The sequence below is a fragment of the Triturus cristatus genome, chromosome 12 (genome assembly GCF_964204655.1).
Source record: "Triturus cristatus chromosome 12, aTriCri1.1, whole genome shotgun sequence".
Taxonomy (NCBI): domain Eukaryota; kingdom Metazoa; phylum Chordata; class Amphibia; order Caudata; family Salamandridae; genus Triturus; species Triturus cristatus.
Genome location: NC_140595.1, coordinates 527,728,356 through 527,749,442, shown reverse-complemented (window position 1 = coordinate 527,749,442; position 21,087 = coordinate 527,728,356). Strand labels below are relative to the sequence as shown.

The 21,087-nt window shown below is 48.3% G+C and overlaps 1 protein-coding gene across 2 annotated transcripts in view; it reads left to right on the top strand.

Moving 5' to 3' along the window:
- Positions 1-21,087, top strand: part of SLC12A3 (solute carrier family 12 member 3) — a 297,158-nt gene that overhangs the window by 258,768 nt on the left and 17,303 nt on the right. For both annotated transcript variants that reach the window (XM_085637358.1, XM_085637357.1), the window contains exons 24-25: positions 10,275-10,410; positions 11,958-12,025. In XM_085637358.1, coding sequence (XP_085493484.1) covers positions 10,275-10,410; positions 11,958-12,025 — 204 coding nt within the window. The remainder of the gene's footprint in view (positions 1-10,274; positions 10,411-11,957; positions 12,026-21,087) is intronic.

The following is a 21,087-nucleotide window of genomic DNA, read 5'->3' as shown; positions in this document are numbered from 1 at the left end:
CTGACAAAGTTCTAAACAACATTCATCACTCTTCCCTTGTAAGTTGCAGCATGCATGTAATCAAACATGTGGCCCCCGGAACACTGATGCTCCAGTGCCACAACTGACATCAATAAAAGGGTGATCAACACAAAAGTCAAAAAGTACTTTTGTACCCAAGAAATATATTCTTATATGAAATATCACACACATTTCTAATTCATAAAAGGAAAAAGCATAAAAAGAACACAATTTTAGTAGTGTAAAAAAAAAGTGCAATATTGTATCCTTCTACACTGCTTGTAGATCTGCACTACTTGTGGACCTACACTTCTTGTAGATCTACACTACTTGTGATGAACACAAATTGTGTGAGGGAGAGAGCTGTGGCGAAAGGTGACAGAAAGTAAGGTTAAACTGGGCCATGCTTTCCTTTACTTTCACTAAGCATTTGGTGATTAAGAGACATTAGATTTGGGGTGCCATTTACAATTTATCCAAACAGTTATGCCTTTCATCCTATGGCAAACTAAAGTGAAACAGTAACTCATAATAATAAACGTCTTTGCAAAGCCAGAAAAGGGTGCTTTATTAAAGAAACATTGGCAAAGCCAATAGGTCTGACATTAGCTACCAACTTTATGCTTTGGCAATGCTTATTTTGTTTGTGAATGGTTTTTGCATGAAGACTCGTTGTACATCAGTGCCCCAGTAGCATTGTTGGTCCCTCGCCTAAGTGAAACAAGTATTGCCTGAAAGCCAAAATATATAGATCTGTGTGTGTTTTTAATGTGTAAACATTTATGTCCCAAGTGGTCTCTGGGCCTGAGGGGGACTACTTAGTGGTGGATATGCACATTGTGCAAGAGCAGAATGTTCTCATTTACAGTCAGTTAAACCAATGGCTGAAGAGGGCTTACCCTGTTGCCCATGCTGTATAATTTGGTGGGTACAGCGACTGACACTACAGCAGACAAATGGATGGAGAGGGATACCTGAAAGTCACAATAAGTATGTATTACCCAGTGGCGGTCGCCACTGTGTAGTTCTAGGTAAGACCAAGTTTCCATAGGAAAATGATTTTTTGGTTTGCTAATAACTTTGGTGCCATTTAATGAATCTTCACAAAATGCTCCAAAAAGTCTCATCCACCTCAGCTCCTTCCTATACAGTTTCAAGGTGATCTGTCAAGTGGAGACCAAGAAAACAAGGGGGGTCAGAAAAGGTGTTTTCCCAATGTGATTTTCCATAGGAAAAATTGAACAGCGATACAAAAAAATATGACTGAAAGGAATTACCCCATATTCCAGGGCCCGATCAATAAAGGGTGGATACCCTGGAGCCCACTCAGGGTACCCACTGCATTATTGTTGGGGGCTGCAGGAGATCCTCAATGCCCCTGCGCCCCCAGCCTGCTCCCTGTCTCCAGCGGGAGCTGACATTGCTCCAGTCTTCAGGAAACAGCTAAAAATGCTGCTCACTGCAGCAGTGGCGGCTCCTCCGCTATGGCAAAGGAGCGTCATTATCCCCTGCCAGCTTCAAAACTTGAAAAATAAAACATAATAAAACAGGTTTATTATCTTTTTATTTGCCGAATTCTGAGGGCGAGGCCAAGTCTTGGGGGGTAGGGCTTCGTGGGGGCAATCATGAGGGGGAGTGGTAAGCACTGCTATCAGTATGCATGTTGTTTTGGCCTCCCGTCTGAGGATGGCCAAACCGACATGCGCACTGAGTCTCCTACCGAGGTGCACTGCCGAGTTGGAGACAGCAAGCACAGGCTCCCAGTCTCTCTGGGGGAGCGCAAATTCTGGGTACTCGGGCCAATCCTGATGCTGCTTTCATGCTGCCAGCAGCATGAGAGCAACGTCAGGATTGGCTGAAGGGGAGTCTGGGAGCCCAAGCTGTAGTGAGGACTCGGAGCAGAAGAGTGGTGGGCGGCAGGTATATTCTTTCTTTCCCTTTTATTTTTGTGTTTTCTTCGTCGTCCGTCATCCCCCCAGCCCCATCACTCTGCCCACACACCAGCCGCTACTGCCCTGAGGGTGGGAGCAATGCTTTCATCTGTTTCCCTACCCACTTTACAGTGAGCAAGTAAACAGATGAAAATCCGCTTCCAGCGGGCAAGAGCATTTTTGATGCCTCTGCCAGCTGGGAGTGGACTTAGTGTTGGACGTCACTTAGTGGGAGCTTTAAAATTGCTCCTGCCAAGTGAGAGCAAACAGAGGTTTTCCTTCCCATGCCAGTGCGGGCAGGGAAACCGCTATGTTCCGGGGTGGGCACCCAGGGACATACCTGAAGTCAGCCCTTGGCTTTGGGGTCCCCAGGGCCATTGATGTCTCCGGGAGGGGGGTTGAGCTATGGTCAGTCTGGCCCGAGGCCAAAAATGCCCCCTTTTACCCATTTTTAAATGGCTGGACCTTGGTGGTAGCGGTCCCCGGGCAGTGGAGGTCCTCGGGCGGTGGCGGTCCCCGGGGCTGAAATCAGCCCAAGAGAGGGGAACGTGCCCCCTCCCACTTTCCATTAATGCCAGGCGCTTGGGGATGGGGTTCCTGGGGCCAAAATCGGCCTGGGAGGTGGGCCACGTGCACCCTGCTCCCCTTATTATGATGCCAATTATCCCCTCTTTGACCTAGCCCATCCGGGGGGCATTATAAAAAACAAGCATGCACTTTTTTTTTTTTTCTTTTTTTTAAACCGTTTATTACAGAATCCAAAAGATATACAAAGATGGGCCTACAACCTTCAGGCCGGCCGCTAGCAGACAGAAAGAGCATATAATACAAACAGTAGAACACACGCTGCGGCAGAAGAGAGATCACAGGAGTTGAAAGAAGCGTTGGCAGCCACACCATCCGGACCCCACACAACGGTTTCATTTTTATATAAATAACGAAGAAACAAGTCCACAAGGCAACCCACAATCGGAACAATAGCATGTGCTCCCCTGGGGGGGACCCTACCGGTCCACAGGAATATCAAGGGGGGGGATAGGTCGGGACGGAGACAAAGTGAACTCAAGCCCAGAACCAGGAAGACAAGCAGGCTAAGGAGACGGGGCCGGTGACGGATCAGGCATCAGCGGCGGGGTACAGATTCCCCCACGGTAGGCGTTCCAGGGGCCCCACACTTTCACCCATTTCCCAGGCTTACCTCTCGCAACATACACCACCTTTTCCCGAAACATACACCAATCCATGTTGTCCTTCCACGCCGAGACAGTCGGTGACCTCTGGGAACCCCACAATTGCGCAATATCACGCTTGGCCACCATATATCCCAGAGTCACCCACCACGTCTGCGGCACTGAGTAGTCGGTTGGCTCCCACACATTCAGGAGACATCTCCTCGCCTCGGGCAGCAGCGGCACATGCGTAACTGCCTGCAAGACCTCGTGCACACCACGCCAGAATCGCGCCACCTCCGGGCATTCCCACAATATATGGAGAAAGGTCCCCAAAGAACCACACCCACGCTTACACAACCCATCCACAGCATAGCCCATACGCATCAGACTCGGCCCCGCAACATAGACCCTATGGAGTATCTTGAGCTGGACGAAGCGAAGGCGAGCCGGTATGGCCACCTCTTTCGGGGAGGCCACCGCAGACACCCAGTCCTCGTCATCCAGCTCCAAGCCATCAGCCCCCCACGCCTCACGAAGGCCAGTCAGCAGTCCCGAGCGATCATTGATGAGTTTTTTGTAAATTAATGAAATCGTGGCATCCGGTACATGCCCATCTAGCACTCTATCCTCCAGAGGAGAGTTCTCCGGGATGGAGGCAACGTCCGGGAATACGGAGCACAACGCATGACGGATCTGCATATATCGAAAGTACTCCCTGTCCTGCAACTGGAATTCCGTCTGCAGCACATCGAACGTTTTGAATCCCCCCCTCGTCCAGAGATCGCCCACCCTGCTGATGCCTATCATATCCCACTTCTCAAAGCCCTTCGAGGTCCACAGGGAGCCCAGCCGCTCAGATGCGTATAGTGGCGTCGCCCGGGTCAAACGATCCTTCCACCCCATCGCCAAGTTAGCCGCGTGCCACACTCGCACCATGACCCGCGTGGGGCCCGTCAGACGTGCGTCGAGCGAGCTGGAATAAAGCGCCCGATTATAGTCGCCGCCCGGCAGTAACATTTTATCCATCTCAAAGGCCGAGTTTAGAGCGGGCCCGTAAAGGCCGTGATTTATCGCAGCCAGCTGGGAGGCCCAGTAATATCGCTTGATGTCTGGGAGGGCAACCCCCCCGTCGTACCACGGGAGCGTCAGCTTCGCCAGGGCGATACGCGGTCTACCCTCCCAGAACAGGCGGCGCTGCAAACTCTCCACCTCGCGAAAGTAGCGCGCCGGGACAACGTCCATCGTGTTCTGTAAGGCGTACAGGAAACGTGGCAGCGACATCATCTTAAACAATGCCGCCCGGCCGAGCGGCGAGAGCGGCAAGCGCCTCCAACGCGCGACATCCTCCTTCAGGCGCTGGAGGGGGGGAAGCAAGTTCTGTTTATACCGGGCCTCCGCGTCCAGGGTAATGAAGATACCCAGGTACCTAAATCCCCGCGGGGCAATCTGGATAGGACAACCCCGCGGAAGGATAGGAGCCTCCCCAGAGAGGACATACACACAAGATTTAGCCCAATTGATGACTAGGCCGGAGTTGAGGCCAAATGAGTGCAATACATCAACCAGCACTATCAGCGATTTACGCGGGGAAGCCAGGTACAAAAGAATATCATCAGCGTAAAGAGATACGCGGTCCTCATACTCGGGGGTCCATCGGAGACCACGGATAGAAGGATGCCACCGCAGCCACTCCGCCAGGGGCTCCAAGGCAAGCGCGAAGAGGAGCGGCGATAACGGGCAGCCCTGCCGCGTGCCCCTGCCCAGCTCAAACGGAGCCGACACTCTACCGTTTACAGCCACCTGCGCCAGCGGTCCGGAATACAACAATTTCACCCAACCGATGAATCCCGGGCCAAACCCAAACTTCGCCAGCGTCGCCCAAATATACGGCCACTCAAGTGTGTCAAACGCCATAGTGGCGTCCAGGGACGCCAAAATGGCCGGCTCCCGTATGAACGGGACACGCGCGAGCACCCCATGCAAGCGCCGCAGGTTGAGCGCAGTGTTGCGATGAGGGATAAAACCGGACTGATCCTGGTGAATCAGATCGCACACCACGCCAACCAGCCGATTGGCCAACACCTTGGCGAGAATTTTGGGTTCCGCATTCAGCAGTGAAATTAGCCTGTAGGACGTGACCCGGTCCCGCGGCCTCCCCTCCTTGTGAATAACCACGATAGTAGCCAGACGCTGGTCTAGCGGGAGGGAACCCGCCGAACGGGCCGCGAGGAACATAGCACGGAGATACGGCGCCAGCGTATCCGGTCGCAGCTTGTACAATTCGATAGGAAGACCATTAGGGCCCATGGCCTTGCCGGAAGCGACCGAACGTATGGCGAGGGCAATTTCCTCAGATGTTGGGGCGGCCTCCAACGACACCCTGTCCTCCTCCGAAAGGGAAGGCAGCGCGATATCCCTGAGCAGGGCATGGGAATCCTCTTCCGAGCGGGAGGACACCGGGGAATACACCCCACGGAAATATTCTGCAAAGCAATCAACAATTTCTTCCGGTTCAGTGACACACACACCATCCAGTTTCTCAATCGATGGGACAACACGACTCGCTCTCTCCTTTTTATCCAGCCACGCAATCAGTTTCCCAGCCTTATCACCCACATCATACAGTCTCCCCTGTTGCTCTCTACTGAGGCCCCTGGCCGCCTCCGTGACGAGGGCCTTATAGGCCGCCTGCTTGAGTCGGAGAACATGTAGTTTGTCATCCGTCACCCCACATTCTAGGTCACCCTCCAACTCGGTTATCTCAGTTTCAACACGGGTCACCTCCTCCCGCTCGCGCTTCCGGGAATGGGAAATAAGGGACAGGGCCTCCCCCCGGAGTACCGTCTTGAAAGCCTCCCACAGGGAGACCGCCGATGACACTGACCCCACATTATCGTCAAAATATCGCTTAAGGGATTTAACCAACTCTGCGCGAATGGTGGGGTCACGCAGGTACCAGGGATTAATCGGGACCACCCTACCCTCCCCCCTCGGGAGAATGTCGAAGTGCAACAGGAGCGGGGAGTGGTCTGAAATACCCCGCGCCAAATGGCGCACCTCCCCGATCCTCCCCGCATGCGCCGCCGGCACCAGGACATAATCTAGCCTTGAGAGACTGCCATGGGCCCCGGAATGAAAGGAATACTGTTTCTGCGTAGGGTGTTTCAAACGCCAACAATCCACCAACCCCAAAGTATCCAAGAGGCCAGATAACCACGCTTGGGCACGGGGGAGATCCCTAGGGGGGTGACGGTCCTCAGTTCCGGAAACCACCGCGTTGAAATCCCCCCCAACCACTAGAATCCCCTCCGGAAGGCCAAGGAGGAGGCGCCCCAGATCCGCAAAAGTAGTCGTTTGCAACCCTGGCGGGACATAGACAGAAACAAAAACAATCACTCTGCCCTCCATTCTACCCACCAGAACCGTATAACGTCCCCTGTCATCATGGAGCACCTCATCAACTTCCAATGGGAGCGAGGTTTTAGCCATGATGCCCACACCCCTGGAACCAGACGTGAAGCCCGAATGGGCCAGAAGGCGGTAGCCCCGTCGATTCATAGCACGAAAGGAGTTGCCAATGAGGTGCGTCTCCTGCAGAAAAACTATATCAGGTGAAATTCGTTTCAGAAACTGCAGGACCACACCCCGTTTTATCCTGTCCCCCAGTCCATTAACATTCCAGGACAAAAGACTCAGTCCCCTACCCCCCATCATAGCCGAAAGCGATCAATCGTCTCCCCTAGAGCACTTTAGGAATAGCACAACAATACTTTTGCCTTGTGGTACAAATGAACAATACCCCACCCCAACCCAACCGCCCCAACAAAACTCCCCCCTCCCTGCACCCCTGCATGAGCCCAGACAGCCCCCCCAACTTGCAGTGTGCCTGTCGCCCCTATATAATTGGAACTAGCTAGACCCCCTAGAGGAGGAAAGAGTACCCCCTCAAGACCCCGCACAGCCTCCAAATGAGGGGAGACGAGTACAACAAACAAAAGACCCTAAGCTTGGCCGAAAGTGGCCGTGTCGTCCGGAGTGAGCCCCGGCATCAGTACCTCAGACCCGGTCCGGTGGGCAATCCCCTCCCGCAGCCCCCCCCCCGCGCCATCCCGATCATGACCCCCAGACAAAGTGTCCAGCCAGTCCCCGGCCATTTCAGGACGGTCAAAAAAGTGAGTGCGACCATCCACCTCCACCCGCAGCCTGGCCGGGAAGAGCATGGCGTATTTTAAGTTCATGCCTCGAAGCCGCTGCTTGACGCCGAGGAAACTCAGTCTCTGCTTCTGGACCGCTTGGGTGAAGTCAGGATAAAAGTTCACCTCCATGTTCTCCAGCTTAATCGGCCCTTGCAGTCTGGAAGCTTGCAAAATCGCATCCCTGTCCCGAAAGTGAAAGATACGGGCAATAAGAGGCCGCGGAGGGGCTCCAACCTTCGGTCTGCCCCCGGGAACTCTATGGGCCCTCTCCACGGCAAAGAATTTACTCAGCCCTCGAGGCTGGGGATGGGTAGTGATCAGGTCCTCCACGAAGAGATCCGCCGCCGACTCCTCCCGTCCCTCGGGCACTCCGATGATGCGGATATTATTCCTCCGGGCCCGGCTCTCGGAGTCCTCCAGGCGCCGATCCATGAGCGCACTCGCCTGACGGAGCCGGTGCACCTCCGTTTGAAGGGCCGCCACCTCAGTCGTGAGGCCCGACGCGGTGTGGGCCAAAGAGTCGACCCGGTCGTTAGTCTTAGAGAGATCAGCTCTCACAAGGTTGACATCAATGAGGACCGCGTCGATTTTGTGCGCTAAAGTGTCGAACTGCTGGCCCACCGAGGCCTTCATCTCAGCAATGGCGCTCATGACGTCTTGCAAAGACAGATCCGTGGGCAAGTCCGTGGCATCCGGGGGGCACTCAGAGGACTTGTGCGATCCGCCGGGAGACCCCTTCGGGAGGGTGTAGCGGTCCATGATGTTGGCCTGATGTGCGGCGCCACGCCGGGTTGACTTGGCCTTCAACCGATCCCCATCCTGCTTCGTGGCCATCGTCGCGGGTCTCACACCCGCACCAGTCACGCAGTGAAGAGCAAGCAATCAAGGCCACGAGCTCCGGGGGGCCACCCCAGGACGGCAGAGCGGGCCACCCCAACACAAAGAGCGCCGTGATCCCACTTGCGAAAACGGCAAGGGGGCGCGAAAGTGAAAGCAAAAGTGTGGGGTACGCGACTCGCCAGGCCCAGCCCGCCGTTGTTGTTCACTTTGCCACTGGGTCGCCCCCAAACGCGAATCCGGGGTCAGGAGAGAAGTAGGCCGCAAACTTCAATCGGTGCTCACTCCGGCACCCGAGGTCCGATTCGAAAACGGGAAACGGGTACCACCTCGGCTCAGGCTCACCGACACAGTCCCCTCAACCGATGCAGGATGAAGACAGGATAAACGTAGGAGGTTGCGGAGGTCCTCGGGAGCCTCGCACCTACGCGGCCATCTTGGTTGCGCGCTAGGCTCCTCCAAGCATGCACTTTTAAAAACTTTTTTACCGCAGATTCACGGATCCTCCGCAAATTCACGGTAGAAAAAATGTTGGGACCCCACCACTTGGCCTAGGGGGTCAGAGTATTCCTACCCGGCCCCTTATGTATTTAAAAAACATACCGGTTGAAGTGTTGACAGCCAATCAGATCTCACCAACAGATCTGCCGTATCCGTGGAGGTTTTGCGTCCATAGCTATCTATAAATCTTTAATATCTTTAATAACTCCAAAACTACTGAATTTTTTTTTCACCAAATTACTAAAAGCACTCTTTCTGTACCAAGATCTAGCTTGCTGCCAAATTTGGTGTAATTCCGTCCAGTGGTTCGGGCTGTAGTCGTGTCTAAAATTTCTGTGGGAAATGGGAGAACATGTTTTGGGACTCCCCCATTTTCTTGGCCTCCGCTTGACGAATCACTCTGAAACTTCCTAGACTTCAGATGAAGTGATTGGCATACTACTTTTGAACTTTTACGTCAAACTGTGCCAACGCTATTAGCAAAATATAAAATGCTTAATCTATGCAAACTAGGTCGCAACTATATCTACCTACTGGTGACGAGATAGAGAGAGAGAAAAAAAAAGAAAGAAAGAATATGAGAATATATATAAGGTAATTCCAGACCTAAAAACAAAGTGATGCTATTTAACATCCCTGTAAAATGGAATATATGGATACATCCTGCTCTAAACAGAAACATTCTGTGGCATTTTACATATTAAACAAAGGCTAATTGCTTGATTTAGTGTTAGGTAGTTAACTACTTTCAGTGGTATACCTTCTGAGCAATCCATGGTGGCTATACACGGAAAGCCCTTCAAATGTCCGTACTGGGAGAAAATTCCAGGCATGTCAGGGGAAGATTCGATGTAGTTACTGAAATGCACCATTATCTTGGTTGTACATTTTCAGAACCCACATTTGTGATGGTGGTTCCACCATGCTACCCAGGCATTGTAGTGACACAAGAGGTCTAGGAACAGCTCTCAACCATTCAATAATGGGCCCTAAAGTCTTCCATAGATTGCTGACTGGCTAATACTGTTTTCACTTTTTTGTATAGAGGACTTTTGATAAGAATTATCTGTAGGCAATGACAATAATATAAGACAGATGTGGCAAAAAGATACAAAATAATGTACCCAGTGTTTCCTGTCCTAGCCCGGTGAAGTCAAAGGAATAACAAACAGAATGTCCGATGGCTGTAAGGCAGAGTGGGAGTGGCTAAGACTGTGAACAAAGTGCAGGGAAAATAAAGTTGTTACTTAAAGATAAAAGCAAAAATAAAATGAAAAAACTACTTTGGACCACCTTTCTCACTGTAGAGTTAGAAACTATTTTGATGTTAGCAATGTGCGCAGACTTTGTGCAGTCACTCAAAGTGAAGGGAACCAATAGCTAAAGTGGTCTGGCCCATTGTCACATGGCGTATGCTCTGGTGGGTGGAGCCAAAGTGTGGATGGCAATTTAAGACACCAATGCAGCTCACTGAATAGCAGGCCCTCTCTGTATACATATTATATATGGCTTGTTTTGGAAAAACAATAGTCTGGTGAGGTAGCTAAAGCTGTCTCAAAGCCCAGACTTAAATTCACTAATTAAAAAATGTATGTAAGAGAACAAAGAATTTAAGAGCTGAAGCATATTCTTTCCAGCGCAAAACGGTTTGAAGACATGATCGCCCCCTTCAGGCTGAATGATGGATTTAAGGATGAAGCTATGGTCAACGAAATGAGACAGGATTGTCCCTGGAAGATCTCTGACGAGGAAATCAAGAGGTACAAACCAAAGGTAAAGAGCAGAACCCACCACTTTCATGTTTATTGTTTTACATTCCTCTTTGGGGGCCCTGGAACCTCTCCCATGGGCTCAGAATATTCCATTGAAAGCATACATTATTTATATAACACCAACAAACCATGAGCCAGCAGAAGAACACTAACAGTAAATATGCTGAGTCTTGGAAAAAGAACATAGAGCGGATAAATATACCCATATTCGCAGGCGATAATGCTGGAACTTTTCTTTATTTGAGCTACTCATTAGTCCGAAAAAGTGGGGAAAGAAAGCGGTCTTGCTCTGCAGACTTTGATAGGCACAGACCACATACAACACAGGTTTTCATCCCATTTACTGAGATCAAACCCGAGTAAGGGGACCACCTCACTAATGGTCATTACAGAAACTGTCTACAGTCCTGAATTTTTCATCTACAAATGATTCATCTCAGGCATGGTAGTCAAATTAGTTCAATGGAAGCAACACAAGCATACAACACACAAGTCCATGCCTGGAAACAGTGTCCATAATGACTTCGCCCATAGACAGACAGACGCACAGACACGCACACGCTCTCTCTCTGTCTTTTCATCTGTCTGTCTCTCTCTCTGTATCTCTCTCTCCCCCCCCCCCCCCCCCAAGGAACTTTACAGACCCACTTGTTGGCTGCCTGTCTGTGGGATTAAGACATTCTTTGATCGCTGAGCCACAAGATCGTTCTATTATGAAATGGCTTCCTCAAATGGCACAATTTTGCCGCCCCTTCTGTCCTAGTGCCCTAGGCAAGTATCAGGGTGTGCCGGGTTGTAAGGCTGGCCCTGATTATGATGACGTTAAACATGTAGTGGTGCAATCAACAAATTCAGAACCATAAGTACAGAAATTAAGGGAAATAATGCCTGTGCTTTAAGTGAACCTGGAAATGTGAATTTTCTTTTTCTCCACCTCCAAGCGCCAGGTATTTCTAGACATATTTTTGGTGCCATCCGTCTTAGAGTGTCATTGGCTTTCATTCATGTGCCACGTGATCTCAGGACCATTTGATCCACTCATGTTTGTATCTTTAAATGCTCCAAGAGAGCCAAGGCACCGGTGGGTGATTCTCGGATGGAGCCCGTCAGCCTCTACTGGCCAGAAGAAGTTGTTGATACCCTCATCCACCAAAGATACATTTTCTTCTTAATCCCTTTCCTTTTCCGTTATATCTTCCTAGTCCCAACTGTTTATGATGCAATTAAAAGTATCACACAATATAAATCTTTGGATTCACCCATTTTTGCCATTTTTCAAGACATCGGAGCGCTAGATAGCTACCTCCCTACCATGCAGACATAATTGTAACAACATCTGATCTCTATTCAGGTCAAACTGTTGAACAAAAATCTAAATGAATGTAGGACAGCAATAACCCGCACTCATATCTCTTCATTTATCGATAGTTAGCAATGCTCCTAACTTCTAAGCACTGTACCTGTGCCATAATGAATATTGTCTTTTCTACAACCATGGATTAGTAGATTGTGCAATAATATTTGTTTTTTCAATGCTATATCCTACAGTCACTTCGACAAGTAAGGCTTAACGAGGTCTTACTGGACTACTCGCGAGATGCTGCTCTTGTTGTCATGTAAGTAACCATGATTCCTTGTTTGACTAAAGTAATTCACCTTTAATGCTGATATGTCTGTTGCTGTGTTTGAGGATGCAACTTTCCATCTGATGTGGCTATGGCTCTAAAACTGAAGATTAGTTGCTTACTCATATCAGGCAGGGAATCTGGGGATCTAGTCACATGTTGCGATCCGCAAGTACATCAGGCCTGAATGTCTTAATTTTCGAGAGGATGTCATGAAGGATGTTTAGAAATAATTTGAAAACACATAAAAAATAGAACTGAACAGCTCCCAATTTGCTGTGCTACCAAGAACTTCCAAGATTTGAAATAAAATAGGACTAAGAATCCATCTCTAATTTAAGACATTTGTCAACACATACCCAGTTTGCAAGGCTCATTCACAACTTACAGGAGTATGATGGTAGTACATTAACTCGGGGGGTCATTTGGACTACTTAGGCCGCTATGGTGACAGAGGCCTCACATTGGCCCATCCCACAGCAGACCAGCTGACATACTAATAGATAACAGCTGCAGTTGCTTTGAAAATAATTCCAAACAGGTGCCAAGTTCCTTGGCCCACATAAGTAAACTCCCAAGGCAGAAGTTTTTTAAACAAAAAAAAATCAATTGCCCTGATGTGCAGGAAATCTTCTGCCTGTGCTTTTATAAGTTTTTCCTGCCTTCGCCTAGTTAGAGGAAATGAACAATTGTCAACTTGTCCTAAATAAGGAAGGGTGACTACCACTGTGACGTAAAGGCCAGTGATGGATAGACTTTTGTGTCAAGGGGTTCTGACATCAGAGCCAACTGAGACTCTGCCATTGGAAACTCTGCGTTGCCCCAACGCCAATTTTTATATTTGGACTTTCTCTGTGATCTAGGCCTATAGATCAATTCCTTAAAGCCGTTCTTCTATTCAAGTAATCCAGCACCTGTCAGCAACACTCAACACAAAGCTGGCCAAGACTATTTTCTTTGGAGAGGAGGTTCTCGTCCATTTAATGGAAAAGTTACATTCTGAAGAAGAATCTGTATCCCACACTCTGACAAGCCTCATCTGTACTGGGAAGTATGGTTTCTGGCATCTTCATTGTACCCAAACCCAGTCTGCATATACTTCCCTTTAAAGAGGGCCTGGTAGACCAATTGTCTGAAGAGAAGGGGTTGCGATGAGGAAATGCACTTGTCCAACAGCATTGTTTGATTGAGCAATAAAACAAAAACATACATTAAGCTATTCCTTTCCAAAAAAGTTCCTTATCTTTGACTTTAATAATGGATACATCAATGGTAGGATGGGAAGCGGACATAGAAAATCTCTATGCTAAATCGAAATGTTCCCTGTCGAAGCACAAATGCCAAATCAACGTGTTGGAATTAAGGGCAGTCCATCCTTACCTGAAATTTTTCATCAGAAATATCCAATCTGCAAGAGTCTATCAACAAAATGACAATACTTTGTATCAGCAAGCAAGAGGTAACCAGATCCTGGGATAAGAAAGGGAAGCACAGACCATCTGGCAGTAGCCACAGTCAAGAAATGAATCTCCCATGGTGGTACATCTCCCATGTTATTAGAATTCAAAGGTGGGCAAACTCAGCAGACCTGTCACAGAGCATTATGTAAGAAGTACTAAGACAAAGCGGAGGGGTTAGTGGAAAATGAAAGAACAAGTACCACAAAACAAAAGAACAATATTGCGAGAGGAATGTCCCCTCCTGGGTGCACATTTGTATCTCTTTCCCTCCGTGCCCAAACTATGCATGTGATATCCTGTTTTTTGGATTTTTGGCCTCAGTGTGTGCACAAAGGCATAGGCCTGTCCTTGACTTTGGATGGGTGCTGGACTTGTCCTGGACCTGAAGTATGCACCAGCAAGCCCTCATAGTGACAGCATGACTACTGTCCCAGTCACCATTTTGACATGTGCAGCTTGGTGGTGACAGCATGCTCTGTTTTTTAGTCATTATAGTCTGACCAGACCTTCATCTCTGCTTCATGTGTATGGGAGTTTAACCAAAGTTCCGATGTTATCTGAAAAACCAGAATCTTAGCCCGAGATCATGTGCTCCTGTACATATGCATGCATGCTAGGGGAGGTGGTATGAAATACATGAGTGCCTGAATGAACAAGGTTGACACATGTCTCTAGGTTACATTGTTATGGATACTTCTACCCACTGATTCCTCACCTTTGGAATGTTTCCCAGGTGCCAGACTGAATCCAGACATTCTCATCGCAGTGATCCTGCATGACAGTAGACGGTGCCTTGCGGCACTGCATTGATTTCATTCTGCCCTAGAAGTGACAGAGCAGCACTACTTATAAGCGTCACTCCTGCTCGCCGACAGCAGTTCCTTTCTTACCAGACCTTTTAACTTGCTTCTGGATTCTGCTCCCTTTTTCATCCATTTGACGACTTTTTCAAACTGAATTACAGCGTCTCAAGCTAAAACTACAGAGCTCAAACTATGCCTTGAAAGTTGTAAACAGATGTTGGTGACTGACCTGTGTGACTGAACTTGTGTTTGGGCTCAGGGAACAACTTGAAGGCGTCTGATGAACGTGCCCTCATGCACTTGCAAAGGCGATTTGAGACCGTGAAGCAAAGCTGTATGTCACAGAATATTGAAAGAAGCCATGCAAGTCTCACTCTACGCAGTGGCGGCTGGTGACATTTGAAAGCGGTTAGGCGTAAAATTTGTGTTGGCCCGCACCGCGGCGAGCGAGCGAGTCCGAATGACCTAAGGGGGTTTTGGAGGGGGGTTCAAAGAGACTTGTTTTTCAGTTTTATATAGCGCAAACCTGGAGCGCTTTACATGAGCACCAGTTACCAGGACATTTAATATGTTCTGGTAACTGGTGTTCATGTAAAGCGCTCCAAGAAAAACTTGTCTCTTTGAAGTTACATCAAAGGCATTGATGTCTCACATGCAGAGACCAAGGAAATACACTCAAACAAATTCATGCACAATTCAATTTAACTTTGTCCATAATCATGATACTCGAGCCTTGAATTCTATTTACAAGCTGGTTGACATTAAGCCTGCTATGATAACCTGAATCATAACCAGAAATATAACATTTCCCAGTATTGCAAATAACAGGTATTATTGCCCATATTAATGTCTGTTATTTTATCGAAAAGGAAAAGGAAAGAAATCAAAGTCTACCTTGCCAGAATTCGAATTTCTGACCTTCAGATCATTGTAAATGTTAGTGTTAATTCACACAGCCATCTTGCTGCTGTGTGTATTTAAATAAGTTATTATCAATATTCAAATGTAAAGTAAATTAGCCCAGGTGGCATTTTTCCACACATTTCCTTTCTGATTTGGATTTTTTTTTAAATGTCTCTTTACAACTGTTTTCAGCAACTCCCCACCACTCAGACCTCAAGATTTCCTACATAGGGTCAACCCAATAAGATGATTATTCTAGAATTTGCAGATCTTTCCAACAAAAATCCAATCCCAAATGTCTCATTCATAGAAAATCTGACCAAATGAGAGGCATTCACACCAGTCGGTGACTTCCTGGAAGAAAACATAACTTATTATGAGCTTAACAAACATGATTTGTGCTTGAAGAGGAACCAAATGTGCTTTGATCTTATGTTCATCTGGGACTCTTTGAAAACCACTCTGGGCAGGAATGTAATTAATTGAGTGTCTACTTCTTGACTGGTCTGGAGCATTTGACAGAGTCCGCCATCACCCCTTCCTACAAAGACTAGCAGAAATGAGTGCATCATTGACTTGATATCCTAGGCACCTTTCCAACAGGTCCAGCATCATCTTGCAGCCCCCTTTCTTATCACCCTGTTCAGCATGGATTCAGGCGTACCTCAATGATTGATCGTCTCGCCATTCCTTCTGAACACACACACCTCAACCCATGACTGGGTCTCTTCAAATCCTTTAAATTGGCATCCTACAAAGGCACAGATAATACTTGGATCATTTTAAAGCGGGAAAAAAAACTGAAGTAGCTTGATACTACAGTACTAGGGAACTGCTTTAGAGTTGCTATCTAATGGATGCTAAGAAATGGTCTGAAACATAACTCTTCCAAAACACAGCTCTTGACATGCAGACACTGGAAGAACTACCAACCTAAAAAAATCTGTCCATTTGAACTTCAATGTACTGCTGCAATGTCGAAAAAAGTGAGAAACGAAGGAGTGGTGATAGACTCCAGCCTATCCCTGCTAATATATGTGAACCAGATCACAAAAATCACAGTGCATATCATGCCTCATTTAAGGTAATGTTTCCTGCAAAACTCCAGACTGCTAGCTTCCGTGTCCAGTCACATAGGGTTTATGCAAATGGTTTGCGCTTTAGCAGCACACTCTTTCTGTTTCGAGGATTACGCGGAATCCAGAATGGTGCAGCAAGAGAATGTATACAAATCCAACTGCATCACCACATCTCACCGGCCCTCCAGGATTTTCATTGGCTGTCCATTTCCAGGCACTTATCTTTCAAAGTTCTCTGCATCAGAGGGACATCCAGGCAAAGACCCACCCCTTCAGCAAGCTACAAAGGTATTCAGAGCGGTAACCCCACCACTCTAGGCTGGTGACCCTACTAAATCTACTTCTTTTTAGCAAGTACCACATCAGTGGACCCTCCTTCTGCATGCAACTCTTTGTCTGCGGCAACAAGAATGATCCAAGACCACCTGGATTCAAGAATGCAGTGAGGTGGGGCCTTTGCTATATGATCCCACAACTAGGGGAGAGCCAACAAAGGCAATCACTAGGAGGAGACGAGCAAGACAGGTCTCAGGAGGAGACCCACCTGAAACTAGAACAAATCAGACTGTCAATGGTAGGAATGACAATGTGTGCAGCTGTCACTCTTTCTATTTTTGCACCCTCAAGTGAAGCCCAAATACACCCTTGGAGCTGGTCATACATGACAACAAAACATACAGGACACACTTCATCCATATAGGATTATCTGTCTATAGAAGAGCAAAGTATCAAGGTAAGCATCCTATTTCTCACTTATTTAACTTCAAGAGACTAGGTGCAGAGAACAAACCATGATAAGAGCATAACTTTGGTCCACACACACATCAAAACACTACGAACATAGGACACAGCCCTGTCAAGTGTCTCTCATCAGGGGTCACTAAGGCCCCAATGTCCCTGCCTCATCACACTTAACTCATTTAGCACGCAAATTAAGCTGCTCTTCAGAGGCTCAAACTGGTCTCTGGAGTGCCTCAGGTGAGAAGATACACAACCATGCATGTGTTAATAACTTTACAGCTCTATTAACTTTCCTGCTCTGAATCTGCCAGCATTTAGCTGCTGCTTGAAGGGTCCAAGAGAGGTGCTTCTCATTGTGATTGCATCCATTGTGCCCAATCTCTGCTCTCAGTAATGTCTTGTGACTGTCTGAACTTGTCAGCTCGCCTCTGGAAAAACAAAACGTGCAGGGGACATGATAGAGTGTTTCCATCAAGAATATGTGAGAAAAATATCTTTAGTGTTTTAGGACTCCCGAACACGGCACCCCAAAGCTGCTCATGGGCTCCTTGTGAAGGGGCAGCGAACTGCTGACGGACTCTTCATCATCACCACCTCCAGCCGTGCGCCATCCAAGCTGAGCTGGTACACAGCCAACACCTGAGACCAGGGGTGGCCTTGGCACAGCGAGGAGCTCAGCTGGTCTCTCTAGCATGCCAGGGAAGTGGCTTGCATGTTTGACGTCTTCAGCCATCCCTGGGCATAGCGGTTTAGCCAGCAGGAACAGTTAAACTCAAAACTCTAATAAAATGAAGCTACAAGTTCCAGAATGCAACGTGATGTTTCCGTGTGTTCTCATATTTATTATACTTTCGCTTTTCAGTTATATATGCAAGACTCCAAGTATTATGATACAACAGATACTGTTGTCTGGTCGCGGCCGGCATGACTCGCGGGTAGGGGTCGCGCGGGGGTTTCGCGGGGGGGGGGGGGGAGTTTATAATAAAAATGTAAATAACTAGACTTACCTTACCGGGTCCCGCGCTGCCTCAGCTCCTCCTGGCCGGTCCCGAGTTTTCCCAACAGGAAGCAGCCACAGGCAGCCTCCCTCCCCTAAGCCAGTCACAAGGCTGCAATGGCAGCGATGTGATTGGTGTGGACAGTGCCCAGTATGCATGCAGCCTACCTAGAGAAAAGGCAGAGAGTGCGCATGACTACTTGGTCGGCCCCAGAGGTAAGCCACTCCTTCCGGACCCCCCACCCGCCGCCCCAACTAGGTTACACTTTTGCTCACTCCTCCCCGACCAGCCCACCTGCCCGCCCCCAACCAGGCATACCCTTCTGCTTTCTTGCAGTGCGAGAAGCAGAAACATAAAATGGTATTTCAAATACCATTTTATGTTTCTGCTTCTCGCACTGCAAGAAAGCAGTGGGGCGACCCTCCTCCGCCCTAATGGAGGAGCCGTCCCTGACTCTACGTTGAGGACTTAGACTCATTCCCGTTCTCAAGACCAATCCTGCAACAGGTGCTCTTGGCAGTTGAGAGCATCTGATAAGTCTGACTTGAAGTAGAATAAAAAGAAGGCGAAGTGGGTCTGGACCCCATCCCGCCACTCTCTATAGAGAAATCACGCATGCGTCAAGGTAACACTCAATCTCATTCCCGATCCCCAATGGAGGAGCTGATCTCACAGTTGATCCAGATGCACCCCAAGATTCCTGGGCCATTGGCGAATCCACATCAGATCAAACTCTTCAGAGAAGCCATGCTCCATTTGTTGTGCACTCTTTTGCTCACTACGGTGCAGCTTCAGGCCCCAAAGAGCCACACAGTCCTCCAGTTGGGTTACTGCTCGTAGATCCATTTTCAGTGCTAGTTGAGCTCCTGGAACCCATGATGATAATGACACTGTATATAGATTTACAGGAGGCCAGTAAACTTGATACTTCCCCTAATATGACATTGATTTCCCTCCTTGGGCTGCCAATGGAAGAGAGTGCTCCCTTTACCATAGTTATCAGGTGTGCTGCTGAGGTTCTGGATTTACAAGTTCCTTCTTTTAGGGATACAACAAATGTGCCTACTGAAGGTTTTCAGCCTGGGACATCTCCTTCTGAGCCCTTAATACCGTTCAATGAATCCCTAACCAACACCCTTTGAGCACTTGGTTAAACCCTTGCTCATGCTCACCAGTGAACAGACAGGTGGCTAGATGCCTTAGGTCGACACCTATCAACAATGATTTTCTTATGCAGCATCCTACGCCTGAGAGTTTGGTGGTCCAAGTTTCTCTTGCACAGTGAATCCTAATTATACCCCTGACCACCCTCCCCAAACCCCGTGGACAGGGAGTGAAAAAGGATGAATATGTTTGGGAAACAGATGTTCCCTTCAACCAGTTTAGCCTTCAGGTCAGCCAATGCCACTTGTCTACTAGGCTGAAATATGCATGCCATGTGGGACACAGCCAGTAAGAACTTGCACATGGGGCCAGATGAGTCCATGGCCTCTTTGGCTCAAACCATTCAGGATGGTCTGGATGTGGCCAATTGTATAATTCAGGCTGCGCTGGACACTACTTACTGCTTGGGTGAGCATGGATCCTGTCTTTTTAATGAAAAAGATGATTCTACCCTGAAGCGCTTCAAGGAAAGCCTGGCCAGTGCACACTCCTTAAGCCTTTCAGCCGTTCATCAGTTCTGGTCCTTTATGGGCTACTCCAGGTATTCTTTGGCGTATAGACAGCGCCAGACCCCCACATCCTCACTGCAGTCACCACAGCCATTTCATGGGCAGTGATGGCAATTTAATAGACAACGTGCAGGCCATCATGGTCCGTGTTCTTTCCAGTCCCCCTTCCCTGCGACATCAGCATCCAATTCACTTTAGTTTGCATTTAGTAGTACACAAGCACACTGTGGGAGGCAGGATTCTACAGATCGTCCAGCAGGGCCCCAACACAAAAGCTTTTGCTCACATCAGTGGCACTCATAGGAGCACCTGTGCATTTTACTGCAAGAGGTGCAAGCTCTAATGTCCAAAGGGGCAATCGAGAGGGTGTCAGTGTTACACATCGAGCCTCTTGTCTTGCCAAATGGGCCTCGTGGGAACAATAAAGTTAATTGAGAAGGCATGTTATTTTTAGATGCTCCCTGCTCGAGGACTCCCTGCTTTAAATAATGGGCGTCGACCTGAAGCCAGTGCTTGGCTTTCAGTTTCCCGAATCCTGTCTCCTTGCTGGTCAAGTGCTTCCCTGTTCCTGTTTCCCTGTGCTCCTGATTGTTTGGTGATTGTGGTTCCTTGGTAGGAGAAGTCAGGGCGTGTTCGCGTGGTTAGCGAGAGGATTGCTCCGCTGGCAACGCGTTCATGGTGTTCCTTGTTACCGAGCGGTAAGCTTGCTTTTCTCGTTGTTGCCTGGATTGGTTCCCTACTGTATTCCGCCTCCCCTATGGTGGTAACCCTCCCCTTCTCTTCCCGTAGTACTCGTGTTACGAAGGACAAGGCTGTTTGTTTCTGGTTTATTTCTCCCCGACTCCCGGATAGTAGTGGAGTATGTTTTGGCACTCTGCTTAGTTTATTTGTGCCCGAAAAGCTGGAGGTGTATTGTTTAGTGAAAGGGCTGATGCAACGCGCGCTAGTCGCTCTACAATTGGTTTGCCTTTGTGATATATTTGCGTGTTTACAAAGTGGAGAAACGCGCTGTGAGTGATGTGAAATACTAGTTTCTTTTTTACATTTTTGGCAGTTCCTTAAGCCATTGACAAGCGCGGTGAGCGCCTTCACATCAGAGTCTGCATATTAAGACCTTATTGTGAGAAATCCTTTTAGAGAGTGCCTTTATTCTCTGTGCCTTGTGTGCCTCGTTTGAGGACGTTATTGTTTAGGGGACAAGTGTTTCTAGTGTTCTTCTTGACTCATGAGGGCAGTCTATTCCCCAGTTTACAGTACCAGTACTTTTCTAGTCCTCGAAGAGGTTTAAGTGTCCTTCATTCAGTCAACCCCTTTCTGGATGAATTTCTGTCCCTACGGCTGCTGAGTCATTCCTTCTACAGTTCTATGAGATGTCCAGCTGGTAAGACAAGAACTA